Source organism: Monodelphis domestica, chromosome 4 (genome assembly GCF_027887165.1).
Source record: "Monodelphis domestica isolate mMonDom1 chromosome 4, mMonDom1.pri, whole genome shotgun sequence".
Classification (NCBI taxonomy): Eukaryota; Metazoa; Chordata; class Mammalia; order Didelphimorphia; family Didelphidae; genus Monodelphis; species Monodelphis domestica.
In genome coordinates, this window is record NC_077230.1 from 217,133,958 (window position 1) to 217,154,145 (window position 20,188).

At 37.5% G+C, this 20,188-nt stretch overlaps 1 protein-coding gene across 3 annotated transcripts in view; it reads left to right on the plus strand.

Annotated features, from left to right (window-relative positions):
- The window catches only part of SLC39A10 (solute carrier family 39 member 10), a 146,115-nt gene that overhangs the window by 32,232 nt on the left and 93,695 nt on the right, over window positions 1-20,188 (plus strand). The window contains exon 1 of one of the 3 annotated variants that reach the window (XM_007494539.3): window positions 16,270-16,389. The exons of 1 other annotated variant lie outside the window; for it this stretch is intronic. In XM_007494539.3, the coding sequence (XP_007494601.1) occupies window positions 16,368-16,389 (22 nt within the window). In that variant the 5' untranslated portion in view covers window positions 16,270-16,367. Of the gene's footprint in view, window positions 1-16,269; window positions 16,390-17,102; window positions 17,127-20,188 lie in introns of those variants that run through there. One more of the 3 variants, XM_007494541.3, reaches the window with a different exon arrangement.

Below are 20,188 nucleotides of genomic sequence, written 5' to 3' on the forward strand. Positions count from 1 at the left end.
ATATGTCACCATGGGTCAACCAGGCAATGTCCCTCTCCAAATTTAGCTTGGCTAGTCTTTGGACCACACATATTCCATTACTGAAACAATAATCAAAACCATCATTAGACACTGACAAAATTTTATGCTTTACTTTGAGACTCATGGGGCACCTCCAACCCAGCCAGAGGCATTGGAATAAACCTTTGGGGAAATCCTTAATGTGCTATCTTCATCACTGGCTCCTTCCTAGAGAAAACAGGGATTTTTTCCCCCTTAATTCAGTAGATATATTGGCAGGCCTGGAGTCAAAAAGACAAGAATTCAAATATGACCTCAGATCCTTATTAGCTATGTGATTCTTTTTGCCTCAGTTTCTTCATCTATAAAATAGAGATAATAATAGCACCTATCTCCCAGGGTTGTTAGGATCAAATGGGATAATCATTGTAATATGCTTAGAAGTATCTGATGTGTTGTAAGTGCTGATGAATATTATTATTATTAATGTTGCCCGATATCAAATACCGATACCAGGTATTTGATAATAAAAGAATGGTTTAAGAGGATTTAAGAATGTCAGACTGTCCCTTCTGTTACTGGCTAAGACTATATACTTAATATACTATATAGTGGGCACTTAATAAATGTTTATTTCTTTCCTTCCTTGTCATGCCTGTTCGAATGACCAAGAAACAATTCAAGATGACATTTGCAATATTCCTAAATAGGTTTAGCTCTTAGACATTATGCTCCCACTGCAATTTTGGCCTTTGAGTCAGAGTGGGTAGACAGTTTCCAGTTCTCTGCCTTTATTACCTTGTGTTGTTTCCTAAATTGAAGGATCCTGTTTTCTCAATTGCCAGCAGAACTATCTACTGCATGGTGACCATATCTCTGTGCCAAGTGCAAGCTGCTTCTTAGTTTCAAGGATAGACTCTGAGATCATGTTGCATAGCTCAGCAATGAAGCATGGTTCAATCTTGAAAGTTAAGGAGCTACTTTTTCCACTTTAGGATTTAACTGGAGTATGCATGTAAGGCTGTGTGTGTGTGTGGGATTGTTGTTTTCTTTTCTTCTTTTCTCCTTTTCTGTTTTAATAGCTCCTGAAAATGGCAACACTCTTTGCCCTCAGGTTTTGGAACTGTGTTGATGCATTGGGCCTGTGCCCTACTAGTTTGAGAAAGCCTCAGGTTAAAAAAAACAGGCAGCACCAACCACTTATTTCAAACTATTAGGCAGAGCCTTTTATTTCCTTCATTCCTTCAATTTTCAAAATGTTTTCCAAAATCATTTACTATCACATCTACCCTAGGCCATTAGCAACCTGAGCACAATAGAGTGGTTATTTAGGATTCAGATAGCACCTCACATTTGTAAAATGCTCTAGGACTGACCTTTAGCCATTTAGTACAGAGTTTGACAAACTATGTAAAAATGTTTTTACAGTCTAAAATAAAGTTTTATTATATTTTAAAGTGTAAAACATATATTCCATTTGAGGGACCATAGAGAAACAGGCACTGGATCTGGTCTATGGGCCATAATTTGTCAACCTAGCTAAATTATACTTATTTATTCTTATAAAAAATTATTCAATTCAAGGTACTTACCAAGGCTAGGTTCCCTATGGGATACAAAGATGAGGGATAACATTACATAGGTTAAAAAGGGAGCAACTAGGTGGTGCAGTGGCTAGAGAACCAGGCCTGGAGTCAAAAGAACCTGAGTTTAAAACTGGCCTCAGACACTAATCAGCTGTGTGAACTTGGGCAAACCACTTAATTTCTTTGCTTCAGCTTCCTCATATATAAAAGGAGAAGGAAATGGCAAACCACTCCAGCATCCTTTCCAAGAAAACCCTAAATGGGGCTACAAAGAGTCATTGAGTGAACAATAATAATGCTGAGAGCCTTTTCCTAAAAAATTGAAACTTTTTTTGTAAAAACTGTGAACACAAATGGGAGATTTCAAAATTAAATCATTAAGTACACACATCTCTAGTATTCATGAATTAAAAAAGAACCTGATAGCTAGTCTTCATATTAACCCCAAGTGATAGATTTTTAGCAGTTCTACTTTAGAAAATAACCATATGGTTCTATTCATACATACAACAGATCCATTATCAATATTTCTCTTTTTTATAACTGGTAGTTTTTATTTTATGCTTTCTTAATTTACATGTGGAAAAATTGAGACAAATTGACTAATCACATGATTGTTTGAAAATGTCTCATGTAAGTAAAACATCCAGATGATTCTATAACTTCTTCATAGTATTAGGCATCATGAAGATATACTCAAAGGGAAAAACAAAACAAAACCCAGACCTAGATATATAATAGGGTCTACACTACAAAGAGGTAAAATATTAATAATGACAGTTGCTTTGAAGTGAATTTTTTAAATCACTCAAAGATACATTTATGTAAGCCAGATAACTCCTTAAAAGCACATAAATTTCTCTCAGTTCTTATGAAAACAAGCAATAAGGAATTGTTTGAGAAAATCTTAGCACTTAAATTATGTTGAAGTTGTTCATACATGATTTAAGAGATTTGGGTCACTGAGTTTTGTTTTGTTTTTTTATTACTTGTATTCATACAACTAATATTGACCTTAGATTTTTTTTTTTAAGATAGGGCAAAGAGATTGCGCTAAAATAGTTGTTGTTCAGTAATGTTCAATTCTTTAAGACCTCATGGATCATATTGTCCATGGGGTCTTCTTGGCAAAGATACTGGAATGGTTTGCCATTTCCTTCTCTAGTATATTAAGGCAAACAGAGATTAAATGACTTGCCTAGGATCACAAAGCTAGCAAGTATCTGAGGCCAAATTTGAACTCAGATCTTCCCCATGCAGACCAAGTACTCTATCCACTGAGACACCTAGTTACCTAAATATTTTCTCAATTCACCTTCCTATTTCTCTACACATAAAATTTCTAGGTGGGTGCTATAGATCTGTTTGCGAACTGAAAATTTGTTAATATCTGGATAGGTAAACCAGATTTGACAGTGTCCTGAACCAAAATTCACCAATGTTAGGTAAAAAACACCTGATAAGGGGCAGCTGGGTAGCTCAGTGGATTGAAAGTCAGGCCTAGAGATGGGAGGTCCTAGGTTCAAATTTGGCCTCAGACACTTCCCAGCTGTGTGACTCTGGGCAAGTCACTTAACCCCCATTGCCTAGCCCTTACCACTCTTCTGCCTTGGAGCCAAAACACAGTATTGACTCCAAGATGGCAGGTAGGGGTTTTAAAAAAATAAATAAATAAAACACCTGATAAGTTATATTTTAAGTCACTAAAACCATAAAAAATGAAAATATTTTTGTAGTTATGTTTATTGAGTGTAGACAACATAGACAGTGCTTGTAAAGTGGGATATTCTAAAGCATAGCTTAGTCTTTTCTTACTTGAATGCCATCTCTCCACTGCAGGCTTTTTCCTCTGGCTGCCTCCTAAGACTGGAATGTTCTTCCTCCTCATCTCCCCCTTCAGGCTTTCCTGACTTCTCTCAAATCCCAGCTAAAATCCTATCACCTTCAAGAAATCTCCAATTCCTAGAATTCTAGTACCTCCCCTCTGGTGCATATTTCCTATTTATCCTATCTATAGCCTGATTGTTTGCTTAGTATCTCCCTCCTCCTTCCTTCTCCCCTAATATTATGATCTCTATTAGTCTTGTGCTTACGATTCTCAAATCTCCCTCTCTATCTGCTTTAATTTCTCTATCGATCTTACATCTCCTCCAATATTTCAGACATCTCAAACTGAATGACCAGATGATATCTTAAACTCAGTATTTCCAAAATCAGTCATCATCTTTCCCTCCAAACACTCCTTATCTCCCACCTTCCCCATAACTACAAAGAGCAACACCATCCTTCTAGTCCCTCAGGCTGTCATCCTCAGCTTCTCACTTTCTTTTCATTGTCTCCCTACCCCCAAAGCCAATCTGTTACTGAGGCCTGTTTTTTCACCTCTGCAACATCTCTGGAATATACCACCTTCTCTCCTCTGACACCACCACCACTCTGGTGCAAACCCGCATTACCTCTCACCTGAACTATTCCAACAGATGCTAGTGGATGTGTCTGCCTGCCTCAAGTCTCTCCCCACTTCAATCTATTATCCTCCATTCAACTGTCAAAATGATTTTCCTAAAGTACAGGTCCAACCATGTCACCTCTCTATTCAATAAATTCCAGTAGTTCCCTTTTGCCTTCAGGATCAAATAAAAATTTTCTTTTGGTGTTTAAAGTCCTTCAGAACCTAGTCTCTTCCGTAACATTGGCCTCCTTATTGTTCTATAGACATGCCATCTCTCTACTGCAGGCTTTTTCCTCTGGCTGCCCCCTATGACTAGAAGTTCTTCCTCCTCATTTCCCCCTCTCGGGCTTCCCTGACTTCTTTTAAGTCCCAGCTGAAATCCTATCACCTTCAAGAAATCTTCTCCAATTCCTAGAATTCTAGTACCTCCCCTCTCATATGTATTGCCTATTTATCCTACATATAGCTTGATTGTTTGCTTATTATTTCCCTCCTCCTTCCCCCTCCCCTAGTTATTATGAGCCCTGTGAGGATAGGGACTGTCTTTTGCCTTTTTTTTTTCATCCCTGACACTTAGTAGTGTCTGACACATAATGGATGCTTGATAAATGCTTATTGAATTGTCAATTTGAACTCTTGAGCCTTAGTTTCCTCATCTGTGTAATGGGGAAAATTTAGGCTTTTGGGATTGTTATAATATAATATTGAACAATGGCCGCCAAGGAATTTACTTATGAAATTCCTAAAATGAAACACTCAAGTCAGAATGGAGTTTATGGAGGTTTAATCACAATGGGAGTAGGGAAAGGAAAGGGAGAGAAGGAGAGAAGAGAAAAGGGAAAGGGGCTACTCAACCTCTGACCAAGGCAGAGGGAGTTTTAGGCCCAAAGGGCCAAGGTGGAAAGAATCAGTCCTTAACTCACGTGACCGATCTGAAGGAAAGCTGTCTGCGGGCGTCCTCCCTGTCCAAGCTCCTAACACCCACTCCCATCTAGCTCTCTCCACAGGAAGTGAACGAATTCCAGAGGCTGTTCCTTACCTCACTTCCTGTGTCTCACAAGTGCCAATGGTTGGCTCTAGCTTAGCTTAGGACAGCCCAGGTGGGCAGTTAGTTATTTCTGATTTGTCATTGACTAGCACATGCCCGTGTAGTGTGGGTGTGCACAATTTTTGGGTGCTAGACCAAGATGGAGACTTTTAAAATTCACATCTGTAAAATAGGAGAAGGATAGAGTTAGATTAAATGATCCCTAAGGTCCCTTCAGCTCTAAAATTCAATGACATTTCTGAAAGTCATTTCACCAAATAATTGCAGGATAGATTAGAAATCAATCTGCAACTGAAACTCAAGTTACTGAGTTTCTAATCCATTGACCACTGATAGAATTTATTTAACTTGGTGCTGGACAGATTCTGTAGTATTTTCATTGTGATCTGGATTTCTTGCATCTAGAGCAAATGTGAATTTTGTTGATCCTACTCTTGAAAGTTTCATCATTGTCTAAACTTGGAGAAGACTTGGAAAGTAGAAACCAATGGGCATGGGTGGGCCTCCCCATATTTTCCACTGTCTGCTCCAGGCTAAATTTCTTAATCTTTTGATGCTTCTTGGGGAGGGGAGAAAAAAGAGAGAGGCTGATTCTGGTCAAGTACAAAAGAGTGTTTTCTTGTCACATGAAATAGAGCCTCTTTTATTTTGTTTACATCCTCTTTTGAAATATGCCAATATATTACCTTTCTCTGCCTCCCCCCTTCCCATTTTCCCTTGTCCCCCATTACCATCCCTTCCTTTCCTTCTGGACAGATGGCATGTCTTGTTCAAGGAACAAAGAGGTCAATGGCACTAGATAGGAAGGGGCTAGGTTCTGAAGGACTTTAAACAACACAATTTTGCTCCCCCCCCAACACTTTTCTTAAAAGCAGAAAAATGTCCCTGGCTTCCAAACTCAAGGATTGGCTCCCAAAGTTGAGGGCTGGTTCCCAGAGGCAAACCAAAGTTGGAAAGCCATAACTTAACCAACAAGTATATTTCACACAGGAAGAAAAGAGGCAGATACTTCCAGGATAAGCAGAAAGGGGTCTAAAGACCCAGTTAGAAAGTCTGCTGCTCAGTTCTAGAAGGTCCAGAACCTCAGTTTCTGGAAAGTTTTCCAAGCAATAGCCGCTTCTAATTCAAACAGCTTAAAAAAAAAAAAGGAAGGAGAGTAGGGGGTCAGAGAATATGGATTGGAAGCAAGATAAAAATGAGACACAAATTTTTCTAAAACTAAGCCTCTAAGCTAGGCTTTCTTGCTCTTCTAACATGAAATGGACTGTTTGGCCTCCTGCCCATCAGGTAGAAAACCTGCACACAAACTACTATTCCAGGGGGAAAAGACCATAATCTTGGCCATCAGTTTTGAAAAGGACCTTGTGAGTTTTGAAAGAGGTCACATGAAAGGAGTGCAATTTCAACCCTGTTGTAGGGGGGAATAGGGGTGGGCAGAGATAGAGGGACAGAAGGGGAGCTGGAGTATGCTTGGAGGATCTCCAACTTACAGCAGTCATAGTGTACTAAAAGTACCAGATCCAATGGCACAAGGCTTGCTATATTTTTAAATAGACTTATTCAATTAAAATAATGACAACTTTGCTAAACTTTTGGGTGCATGTATAAAAATGCAAGCATCACTTAAAATAGTTTTGAAAAATAATGAATAAGTATAGGAAGTACTTTCATTTGTAAACCTTAAAACATTATATAAAAATGCTAACTATCAATATCATTATTTATATTTTAGTGTGTGTGTGTGTGTTTTTAGTTAAAGATTACAAAACAATCCCCAAGGGGGCAGGGAGGACCTCAACAGGAAAAAATAGTTCTTACATTAGGCCCTGGGCCAGACAAAACAATACAGAAAGTTGTGGGGACCCTTCTTGGGAACCAGTATAAATCCTGAGATGGGTATTAGGAGTCGAAAAGTGCCAGCTGATTGTAACTGTAGAGCCAAACTGAATGAATGTAAATGTAGAGGGAGGAACATTTCCTTACCCTTCCTTTGTGTGCCCCTTAGCCCCCAGCAGGGTTCTGGTGTACTGTATGCTCTCTATAAATGCTACTGGTTAAATTAAATTGGATAGGGAAGAAGAAGACACAATCTATCTAGGTGGGCTACTTTTCTAATAAAGGTAAGTTCCTTCTTATTTATTGATTCCTTGTGATGTACTTGGTGAATTAAAAAGTTGGTTAACAGTGAAAATTCCCTTTTCAGGATGGTTAAAATAATTGGGAGGGGGACGGTGGGGTGTGGGAATTAATTCCAATTAGTTTAAGACTTCAGTGACTCCTACATTGGGCGCTAAATAAGTAGTTGATTGACATCACCATCTTTCTGTTCAAATGTTCTGCATATAAGAAAGGGAGATAAAAGAAAAAGGCTGTGAAAAGAGGAGAAAATGTACTAGGGGAAAGGAAGAATTTTATAGCTGTACTCTACTGTGTTGGAAACACATAAGGAAACCAGGTAAAAAATATCTGGAATGGGGGATATGTGTGAATGGTGTGAAAAATAACCCAAAAAAAGGATGCAGGATGCAGAATTATAAATATGAATAGATTCACGCAAGATCCTGAACAGTGGAGAGAGAACTTGTCTAAATAGGCAGAATTAAAAGGGAACTTTGATTAAAAAAAAAAAAAAAGCACAAGATCACAGTGCTAAAGCTGGACAGAACCTCAGGAATCAATTAAGTCCAAATTGCTCCTTTCCCCAATTCATCAATCAGAAAGCATTAAGCACCTTCTTTGAACCAGGTGCTCTACTAGGTACTGGGAATACAAAGATAAAAGCTAAGCAGATGAGGAAAATGAGACAAAGGGAATTTCAGGGGACTTGTCCAAGGTCGTTTGATTTATGTTAGTGCCTATGCTTAATCTGAGCACATATTTGGGAGTGAAATAAATACTCTGTGCCTGTTCACCTGGATTTTACTGTGCAGTCTATTTGTACAAATATGAAGAGTAATGTACATGTACAGAGAAATCAAAGTACCATCTCTGGTGACTCATCCTGTTCACCTTCTGAGACAGAAAGCACAAGGATGTGTCGGACAATGTTCTCATAAAGAATAATTATAGCAAGAAATGAAACCACCCATAGACAATTTCATTTAAAAGGGAAGGGGTTAATTTTTTTAATGCCTTTAAGTATTGAGAGAAACTGCAAAACAAAACCCATCAAAGTGTAGTTTGCAATTATGAGAAAAAGGCATGGTTGTGAATCTCTGCAGGTCACTTTTGTGTCAAAAAGAAAAAGCTAGGTTTCTAGAAATGGTTTTTTAAAAAGTAAATTTTAATCACAGAAAATGAGGGAAACATGGCTGACAATATCCTGCATTTATCCAACTAAGAAAACAAGATTATTGGCTGATAAGGCAGAATTTCTCTTAAGTTCAGTAAGGAACCCAACCCAGATAATAATCAAGGCAAATCTGTTTATCCTGTCTATAAATTAAATGATTATTCAAGAATGGGTTTATTATACCAAGAAAGCTAGATAGCTATAAATTAAAAGTCCTGTTTTTCCTAACCCCAGTAACTTTGTGAGCTGGAGCTGTACCAAGAGATACCTAAAAGATATTAAATAGTATCTGATGAAAGAATTCTCTTTTGAAATGGGAGCTGTATTTGAAACAATTTAATCTTTATCATAGGTTATCTTAGGGGTTTTTTGGAAACAAACAAAAAAATGACCCTATAACTGATGAACTATACAATCTTACTGAATAACAAAGCATACCTTCTCAGAATTCTGGATTTGAATTTTAATTATCAACAACAATGACAATGATGCCTAGGCCCCACCAGTTCTTTCAATAACACATTTTTACTTCAGTTGAAAGTGAATAGACTATTATTGAATCAATGCCAGACATTATCTAAAAAATGAAGAGTAAGGTTTTAGAAATAAACCTGATTAAAAGCTTAAACTAAAAATAAAACTACAAGAAAAATTTCTAGTCATTCTTGAAAAGTGAGTTTAGCAACTATGAAGTTGTTTTGTTTCATTTTGTTTTTAACCCAAAATCCTACAGTTTGGTATTACTGGTTCAATTCAGTATTACAATCTTAACTTTGCTTACTTTCTTGTAGGACTTCCAAATCCTTCAAACTTAGGTCATGAATACTGACATGGTGGTGAGTCACTAGTGTAGTGCCAATTATTTAAAACACAAACCTGATGCCTGGCTGCATTAAAAGGAATATGATTATGATAGAAGAGTGCCAAGAAGTCCTGTCAGAATACTCAACATTGGTCAGACCTTTATTAGATGAGTTTGACTAGTTACAATCTCAACATTTTGGAAATTATGTGAGAGAACTGAAAATTTTTCAGAGGAATAACATATGATAGAGGTCAAATTTCATCAGCATAATGCCTGGAGAGAAAACTCAAGAATAATTTATTAATGATCTTTAGGTACAAATAAAGCGATTTTGAAAAAAGAGTGTAAGTCAGTTTTTCTTTATGTGTAGAGGATCAAAGGAAAAGAAGCAGGCTTGAATCAACTGATATAATTTAATACATGAAAAAAGTTTTAACTCTTGAGTAACATAATAGGTAACATTTTCATGTTGTTTTAATATTATTTTTAATGTCTATATCATCTCAATCTAAATTTCATAACTCTGTGAGGCAGGCACTATTATGCACATTTTACAGTTGAGGAAACTGAGACTCAAAGAAGTTAAGTGCCTTGGCCAACATCACTTAGCTATCTGAGGAGAGATTAAAATTCAAGTACAAGGTCTAATACTGTCTACTAGGCTATTTAGCTGCCTCTATCTCTACTGGGTTTCTTGATATTGTCCAGGGAGCCTCAAGTCAACTTCTATAATCAATTACCAGTTTATTAGTTAATACATTTCTTGAACCACATCTCTATCCTCAGACCTGACTAACATTCCAACATTTTTTTTTGGACTATTGGCTATGTCAAATATTGGAATGCTATATTTTTTGTTTTGGGAATAAGGGCCAGAAACACAATGTTATATACCCTTGGCCCAACAGAATTCTGAAGACTGGAGAGACCCAAAGCTTCACCTACTTGTCCCCAATATAAGAAGTTTGGGGAAACAAATAATAATGATACTTCAGATCCCAAATACAGGATAATTACAAAATTTTCAAACCATCTGATAATCTTAGTTTGGAATTATTATAATTATGTATTAATTATAAGGAGGATTTTCTAGGTATCTACTGGGTGCCATGCACTGTGCTACAAGCTAGGGATAACAAGTACAAAAATGATAGTATCACTGTTGACTGAGAGCTTACATTATTATGTAGTCACTCTAAGAGGAGATTCACAAAACAAATGCCTAGGGATTTGGAAGGAAGGGATGGTGGGAATTAACCTGAGGGAAATCAGGAAAGGTCATTTGAAGGAGACAGTACTTGAGCTCAGTCCTGAAGGGAACTGGGTTCCAAGGGCAGAAATGAAGAGAGGGGATATCCCAGTCAGTTCAAAAATGTGAAAAAGGACAGATATTGATTTTTCTCCAACTCCCTTTCCAGGAACCTTAATGATCTGCATCAAAAAGAATTCTTTTCCTCCACTACTGAAAACTGAACAACAGATTTTTAACTGTGAATCCAGAATGTTTTTTCACCTGTCACTTTAAGAAGTAGGGAAAAGGCAATGCTAAATTTAAATTGCTATGCCAAGTTTGTTGCACAGTTTTAGTGATTGAGTGTTTTCCAGAAAAAACATTTTCAAAAGACTCAAGAAAAGTTACAAGAGTCTATAGAATATATAGAATAGAATATATAGTCTATATAGAATGAGGAAAACTGGCAGGAAGAATAAATCTTACTTTGTTTTCAGAGTATTGCCTCCAAATCCTCTTACAATTTAATGTTCTCCCATTTCCCCTTTCTTCATCTCCTCCCTGCTCTATCTCCCTTTAATTCCAAAGGTAAAGGGGTTTTGTTTTATAATTGCCAATGACACTTGTAATCATGATTTGCCTTTCTCTAATGCAGTAATAACTCAGGCTCCAAAGTAGAATTTTTGGCCCTTTGACAGCTTAAACTCAACATATACAGTTTTACCTTATAATAACTCTCCTATATACCTCCTTCTCTCCTCTTACACTAACACTAGCCTGGCACAGACCCTCATCTCTATTGCAATAGCATGTTTATTAACTTCTTGTCATAAGTCTCTTCCCACTCCAGTCTATTGTCCATTCAATTGTCCAAGTGATCTTCCCAAAATTTTATCATGCCATTCCTCTCACCTCCATTCATTAAACTCCATCAGCTCTTTGTCACCACCAGGATCAAATATAAAATCCTACGTCATTAAAAGCCCTTTGTATAGCATACCCCACATCCCACCACCACCCCCTTCCTTAAACTTTCCTGACTTTATACCTTATTGACACCACATATTCTATGATCCAATGACATGGGACTCCTTGCTATTTTTGGCACATAACACACCATCCCTGAACCCCCCAAATTTTCACTGTCTGTCCCTTATGCCTGGAATTCTCATCTCATCCCTCCTAATTTCCCTGGCTTTCTTCAGGACTTTGCTAATATCTCAGCTTCTACAAGAAACCTTTCCTGATCCCTCGTGATTTCCTTTGTATCCCCAATGCCTAGCACAAATACCTGGAAAATGGTAGGTGATTAAAAATATTTATTGACTGACTAATTGGTCTGAGTATTCCAGAATCTCAGTTAATAGGAACTTCAGAAGTCATCTGGCTGAAACCATACCTGAGAAAGAATACTACTGATTCCCCAACCTGCAACATGACTGACTAGCTAGCTATCTAGCCTTGCCTTAAAGAAAGGAACACTACTTTGAGAGCCAACTCATTGCCCTTTTCCTCACATCTAGTTATTTGGAAGTCTTGGGAAGATTTTTTCCCCCTTTCTTTCTTCTTTATGCAAAGTTTAAATCTGCCGCTTCAACTTCTACCTAATTCTTTCTTCTGGAGCAAAGCAGAACAAGTATAACTCTTCTCCTTGGAGATAGATATTTTACCCACTCCAGTGTAAACTCTGTGCTGACAGGGAATGATTTCCAATTTCATTTTATCTTTCCAACACTTAGTAAGTAGTCTTGCATATTATAAGACTTAATACAATGGATTACTGAAATGTTCTTCTCCTCCCTCTCTCTAATCCAGTCTAAATCTTTCTTTAACCAATTCTCCCAGAGCATGATCTCATTTACTTACATTAATCAGAATAATTGGCTAGTTGCCAAATTACCTCTTCAATTTTTGAAATCTAGATCAGAGTCAAAGATAAATCTCTTATTTTTTTTCCCTTCCAACAAGTTTGGTAAGTACTATTTCGATTCCCATTTTACAGATGAGGAAAACAAAACAGACAGAGTAAGCAATTCACCTAAGATCAAACAGCTAATAAAAGCATCTCAAATGGGATTCAAATTCAAACTTTCCTGACCCTAGGTCTATTATTTTATGCACTATGCTACCAAGTATAATAATAAGTGATCCAATTCCAAAGGACTATTCTGATCCCTCATTGTCCTGTGAAGATAGCTATAGCTTCTTGACACATAGCTACTGTGATTTTTGAATTTCCTCCATCTTGTTTGGTCTAGCACCCAAAATTGTGCACACCCACACTACATGGGCATGTGCTAGTCAGTGACAAATCAGAAATAACTAACTGCCTACCTAGGCTGTCCTAAGCCAAGCTTGAGCCACCATTGGCACGTGTGAGGCACAGGAAGTGAGGTAGAGAACAGCTTCTCGAGTTCGCTCACTTTCTGTAGACAGGGCTAGGGGCCAGTTCGATTCTGGAGCTCAGGCTGGGTGGAGGTCCGCAGACAACTTTCCTTCAAATAGGTCAAGTGAGTGAAAGGACTGACTCCCTTCCTTGCCTTGGCCCTCCAAGGCCTAAAACTCCCTTTGGCTCTGCCAGGAGGTTGAGTTAACCTCTTCCTTCTCTCCCTCTTCCCTTCTCTCCCTCTTTCTCTCCCTCTAATAATTTCTTACTCCCGTTAATAATTAAATTACCATAAAACTCCATTCTGACTTGAGTGTTTCATTTAGGAATTTCATAAGTGAATTCCTTGGTGACCTAAAATTAATATATATCAGTCTTTAAAAGTGATTTCAATATCACACTAGGCCAGAGGGAGTTAGGATGTTGTCAAAGGAGTTCATCTGAAGTCCAAAGACTTGCTTCTGAATCCTGGCTTTGATAATTAGTATTTTGAGTAGGTAATTCAACTTCAGTGGACTCAGTTTCTTCATAAGTAAACTGGAAGTGATCGATTAAGTTCCCTTTGATTTTTAAATACTATCCTAGATAAGGATCCCAAATAAAAAAAACAACTTTTTAAATGACTGCAATTCAAAAAAACATATGAGAGGCTCTGCCCATGTAGGATCTGAGATCCATTTCAAATTTCAATCCAAGATCCTGAAAGATGATCTGGTTCAAACACCTCATTTTATAGATGAGGAAATTTGGGCTCCCTAAGAAATCAAGGTGTTGTAGGGGGCTTGAGGTGAACTCCCTGGGTTTGGGAAGGGTATCTTTTGCAAGAATGCAAGACTCCAAAACTTATCTTAAAAATAAAAAGAGAAATTTATTAATTTAGGAGGTAATGTTGAATCTCGCCAGGAGTACAGCATAGATGGAAAGCTGCCTCCCAGAAGATATCACTACTGGGGTCTTTATACTCTTTACAACAGGCGATATGTGACTTGAGGAGGTACAAGTGGGGGTCAGCCTAAAGACATAGGGGGTGACCCTCATAGCTTAGGTATCAAGGCATAGCCTGGAGGTGTATATCTATGTCCATCTCAAAACCTAAAGGAGGGTAGGGTCTTATCCTGAGTTATCAGATGTTTTAGGGTTAATAGTCACATGGATGCAAGGAAGCAAAGGAATTTTCCTACTTACTGTTTGGCCTGAAACACTTCTATAATTTGGGGGTATAACAGTTAAAATTTTGGGGAAGCTGAGGCAGATAGAAATTAGTTTCTCTCTGCAAGGAGTATTATTTTTATGAGGTTTATTAAAGCTTAAAATATAAAGAAAACACGTAAGAAAAGCACATGTCTAGGCCCAGAGAGCCTATTCAAGACCACTCACATCTTACCTGCTAGGTGGAGAGCCACGTGTACTCCGAAGCGGAAGTAAAAAGAGAAAAAAAAGAGACCCCACCTATGGTGGAGAACCTTTAAATAATATTTTGTTCTTATCCCAGGTGAGAATTCAGTGAGATTACAAAGCATTCTGGGGAAGTGGAGCACGGACTTCTGGGGATTGAAGTCCTGGATTCGAGTCTATTTTTATAGGGGGTATAATGTCCCATGCCAAAGGGGCTTTCCCTGAGGCGGTGATGGTGAACCTATGGCACATGTGCCAAAGATGACACACAGAGTGCTTTCTGTGGGTACTCAAGCCACCCTCCCCCCTGCCACCCATCCCCAGAGTTTGTTACTAGAAAGATAGAGGGACTTTGGTGGAGCAGCTCCCTTCTCCCTCTCCACCCAGACTGAGGAGATTCCTCATTTCACCTGCCCCTCTACCCAGCAGCCCAATGGGAGCACTTCCTCCCTCCCTATGTGGTGTAAGGGGAGGAGGGACGGAGCATGCCCAGCACCCAGTGGGGGATGGGACACCTCACATGGTCTCTGGGAGGGTACACAGCATGAAATCTCTAAAAGGTTCACCATCATTGCCCTAAGGTCACATAAGTATTATGTACTTGAGTCCAAATTTGAAGCCAGGTCCTCTAATTCATTGTTCTTCCTAATAAACTATACTGCTTATATGAATGAAAGCATGGCTCTGGTTAAAATATTAGAGGAAGAATCTTACCTATGGACTTCATATATTAGAAATGCCCTATAGCTTCTTCCTCTGATCTCCTGGATCTCCCAGAACCTCCTTTTTAAGGATGATGTCCAAGTCAACCATATGTTCATTCCTTTCCAGGAGGTACTCCCGAGTTTCTTTCTTTCTCTACTATGAGTCCTTAATAAGTATCTTCTCTTTCCCTTCTCTCCCCCACTTAAGGGTGTCTGTCATTTAGAAAGAGATTAATAAATGCTTGTTTTGGATTGAAAGTGATTAGCGACTGCTTTTTAGCTAATTTTTTTTCCACTAGCCCCTATCTTAGGGTCTTTGGAAATAAACTATCAAAGGCCTTTTGGTCCTTGGAGGAAAGATACTAAGTAAGTATTGCTGCTATTCAGTGTTTTTCAGTCATGTACCCCTTTTGGGGTTTTCTTGGGAAAGATATTGAAGTAGTTTGCCATTTCCTTCTCTAACTCATTTTACAGATGGGGAGACTGAGGCCAAAAGAGTTCAAGGACTTGCCTAGGGTCACACAGCTAATACATGTCTGAGGCCAGATTTGAATTCTGGTCTTCCTGACTCCAGTTCTGGCTCTCTATCCATTTCACCAACTAGCTATCCCCATTATAACAATACTAAAGGCCTAAACTGTAAGGAAGACTGAAAAAATTGTTTTTAAATAGAAATGATCTACCAAATTACCTGAGACTATTTCCAAAACTGAGCCATGTCATTGTAGTTTAGTAAATTGAAAATGGCCCCCAAATAAAAGGGAACCTTTAAAGTCAAATTGTCATCTCAACTTACTGTTTTGTTTATTTGTGATAAATTAATTTTCTGTTACAAATCGAAGGGGCAGTATGTTGTTTTTCTATTGCAATGGCTTTTTGGTTTTGACCTTTTAAAGGTTAACAAGTAAAGTTTGGTGAGTGTTAACTATTACTGTCCTTGCAATATTATTTCTTTACTTGTTTTGAAAAGGGAGTTTTTAAATCTAAGTTTTTAGTCTTCTCAAAAACATTAGCAGCTACATCTAGGAAAGAATCAGTTCTCTGTCCTTGTCCTAACAGGCATTCTGAAGTTAATGTTCAAGCTTTTGGAAAACGTATTACATATATAATGCCATCAGGAAAATAGTCCTTTGCTCTACTTCTAACTCTGGGCTCAAAAAGACCAAACTGATAAAAATGTAAAATGTAATTTCCTATTTAAAAAAAAAAGCCCATAGACAAAACTGGTTTTGAATTTCTGAGATAACTGTTTAACTTGGTCAATTCCTGGTCTGCCTTTACAAGGAGTTCTGTGTTAGGAAGGAGGGAAAACCTGTTGATACAGCTCCTTTTAACTGCTGTGGGTTACAAAACAACCTTGGAGATAGCAAGCATTCTTGTGGAGGGAGGTGTAGCTATTGAGCAGAAAAGCCTTCCCATTCATACTAAGGAAGCCTGGAGAGAGAACAACTTAGCCCTTGTAGGGTGAATGAAGCCTAGCACATCCTTGCGTAAGTGGATTGATTAGTTCTATAAATAGTTCTGTTATCAGGGGCATTATGCAATGGCTTCTCTTCCACAAGTCTACACTCTATTTTCACCCCTAACTAGAGGGTTCAACTAACATTTAATTCTGGCTAAGAGATAACCAAACTTTCTCTTCTATCTGAGTAGTAGTCAAAACCTTTCCCCTCTTTGGATTATTAGCATAAAAAGAATCTCTATCTCCCCACTCCCAACCCCAACCCTCAGCCCCCAGATCAAATTCAGAGACTGGATCTACCTTACCCTTTACATTGTTTCCTTCTACTATTGTTCCTATCTATGCATGTGGTTAAATGAAAGTTTTTCACTGTCTTTAAAAACTGGTTTACTAAGCAGGTAAACCCAATTGAATGCATTTTAAAATTAGATCTCATTTGTTTCCAGTGCTCATGTTCTTTTAAGTTGTTTAATGTTTTGAAACTGCTTAGTAATTTTTTTTGTCAAGATACTTTTCATCAACAAAATTCTTAGAGAAAATTAATTTCTTAAAGCTTTTTGTTGTTGTTCTTTTAAGTGAGGCTTTTAGCAGGGGATTCCAGTACCTTACAAAGAGTGTTTCAGAAAAATAATTATTATGAACATGTTAACAGACTAAAGTTGTAGACTGTATGATTGAATTTCATTTTCAGGTAATCACCCAGAGAAGTAAGTGGTTCTCTGCAGTAATTCTACAGAAGTAGAGAAAACTATTTGCAGTACCCAGGTAACTTTAAGACAACAAACTAACAAACAGGTTAAGGATTTATTGATACCATTCCTTAAAAGCTATATACTGCTATTTTCATTCGAATCTTGACAATTGCATTAGAAATCCAGGTTCCTTCCAGGAAGTCTATCGTTATATAGATAACATAAATATGTAGTTTTCAAAGTCAATATGTAGCCCAAAGGCCCTATAAAAAAAATAATAAACCCTGACTTTTGTCCTCAGCTCTCCTCTAACTCAGTTTTTGTTCTTGACATGCATAATGATAGATGAATAAGTCACCAATATGCTTTGAGTCTGTTTGCCCTGAATTATACATATTTTCTTTTTTATTTGTTAAATTTTTATTTTATTAATAAATTTCCACATAAGTTTTTCAAAGTCATAGGACTCATATTATTTCCCTCTCTTCTTTCTTCTCCCCTCCCAAAGCTGACAAGCATGAATTATCCATATTTTCTTGCTAGGTTCCTTCTTATCATGACCCTGGCATACATTTGTGAGACAGCTGACTGAGTTGAAGATTAGACTTAGTGGCAATACAACAGAACAGCTTGAATTGGCCCAGAATAATATAGAGTTTTGGTGCTGGAAGAGACTAATCAGAGTCAGATGAGAACTGAGTTGGAAATACTGCCTCTGACACTTACAAGCTATGACTTAGGCAAAGACAGACATACCTCGCTTTATTGTGCTTTACTTTATTGAGCTTCACAGACATTGCCAGGAGGGGAGGTTGGTTGGTTAGGCATCATTTTTCAACAGCATGGCTCACATCTTATCTCTGTGTCACATTTTGGTAATTCCGTATTTCAAACTTTTTAATTATTATTATATCTGGTATGGTCATCTGTGATCAGTGATCTTTGATCTAACTATTGAGATTGTTTTGGGGCATCGCAAACTACCCATATAAGATGGTGGACTTAATTGATGAATGTTGTGTGTTCTGTCTGTTCCATCAATCTGTTGTTCCTATTTCTTGACTTCTTCTTAGGCCTCTCTATTCCCTGAGAACCAATAATATTGAAATAAGGTCAACTAATAACCCGACCATGGTCTCAAAGTGTCTAATTGAAAGGAAAAGTCAATCTATGTGGCAAACTTCATTGCTGTCTTATTTTAAGAAATTGCCACAGCTACCCCAACCTTCAGCAACTACCACCCAGCTCACATAGCAGCTATCAACATGGAAGCAAGACCCTCCAAGAGATTAAGACTTACTGAAGGTTCAGATGATAGTTAGCATTTTTTTAAATTAAGGGACACACTTTTTAAAACTATTGTATACTTAATAGACTACAACATAAAAAATATAACTTTTATTATGCATTGGGAAACCATAAAATTTGTGACTTTCTTTATTGTGGTGGTCTGGAACCAAACCTAAACCTATGCCGTATGAATATAAATAAATGCCAGTTAGTATGTGAGAAGTACCTACCTTACAGTTATTGTTTTCAGAACCAAGTGAAGTAAGTGCTTTGCAAATCTTTAAAGTACTTTTAGTGTCAGCCATTATGATCACATTCAACAGTCACCATGAGCAAATTACTAGCCTCTTTGAGCCTCAGTTTCCTCATCTTTAAAGTGAGGTTAATGATGATTGGACTACCTACCTTACCAGGTGATTGTGAGGAAATCTCTTTAAACCTTAAACCACTATATAAATGAGTTGTATGATGATAATAATGATAACACACTTATGTGTAATTATTGTTTTAGTGAAGAGAAAATTGAGTCTGAGAGAGGTTAAGTATCTTGTTCCAAGGTCAAATAGCAATTTAGTAGGAGGGCCATTATTGTTAGGTATAGTCTCTCGGTGTTTTAACACAATGTCTCTCTGCTTTGTTTTGTAAAGATATTCTTTGATTGTTTTATTCATGGAGTATGATGCCTTTGTTTAACTAAGTTGCAAGAAACCAAGTCTGTATCTTTGCATTCACTAGGTCAACTAGCAACTTGTGCTCAAAAAATATTTGTGAATCGAATAACACCTAGCACAGGATTTTGCATATATTTGGTGTCCAGCAAACTATATTGACTAATAACTGATCATTTGACACATTAAATGTAAACATTTTTGCATTATTGATGGGGGATTGTGGGTAACCAAGTGTCCTGGTTGCAGACCCTTCCAGTTGTAACCATTGGAATATCACAACTCCTAAGCCTCTGTTTCTTCATTTGCAATGGATAAACACAAAGGTGGTCCCCAATTTAAAAAATAGAGTTGTCTTCTGAGGTTTGCTTATAGATTTGCAATTAGGCATGCTAAATGTATTTCCTCCTAAAAACAGTGTTGCAAAAGCCAGTTAGATTTCCAGGTCAGTCCACAAAAAGCCAGTGTAAACCCAAAGCTTTGAGGAACTAAATTGCTAATGGTACTAGCAGCTACTCATTATGTAACATTGTTTTCATGTAAAAATGGATTTCTGTGGTCTATATGGAAACACTAAGTCAGGAACTCAAAGTCAGAAACTTCACTAGAGGAAGTTTTGCTTTGAAGAAAGGCAATTTTCTTTGAGCTAGTTCTCAAAAGCTGAGGATGGAATTCTGATGAGAATGGGGAATCAAAAGGATGAGAAGGGCATTGTGCTTTGCTCCAGGTAAGGAGAAAAAGGATCAGGTTTCATAGGGTTGGACCAGGCAGCTTCTGGAGTAGTAGCTACTCCTGGAACAGTGGTAGCCAAGACCAGATGTTCTTATGCATGCATCATGTATAAATCAGGTATGCATTAATAGATTTGCTTCTATATGCTCCCTACATATAATTTACCTAGAGAAATTATTATATGCATTTGAATCTCAGCTTTAAAATGGCAGAGGGAAGAATTAATCTCTCAAATTTAATTCTGGTTATATTTAACCAGCTTTATTGTCAGGAAATACTACTGTATTACCTTATCTAATCTAAATTATACAATTTTTTATGCCTTCTCTCCTTAGTGGTAAAAACAACTAGTAGCCATCTCCATAAAAATTTCTTCACATGCTATAATTAAAATCGTTATTTGGACTTTCTAGTTTTTGCTCTTCAACTATATTTTCTAATCCTC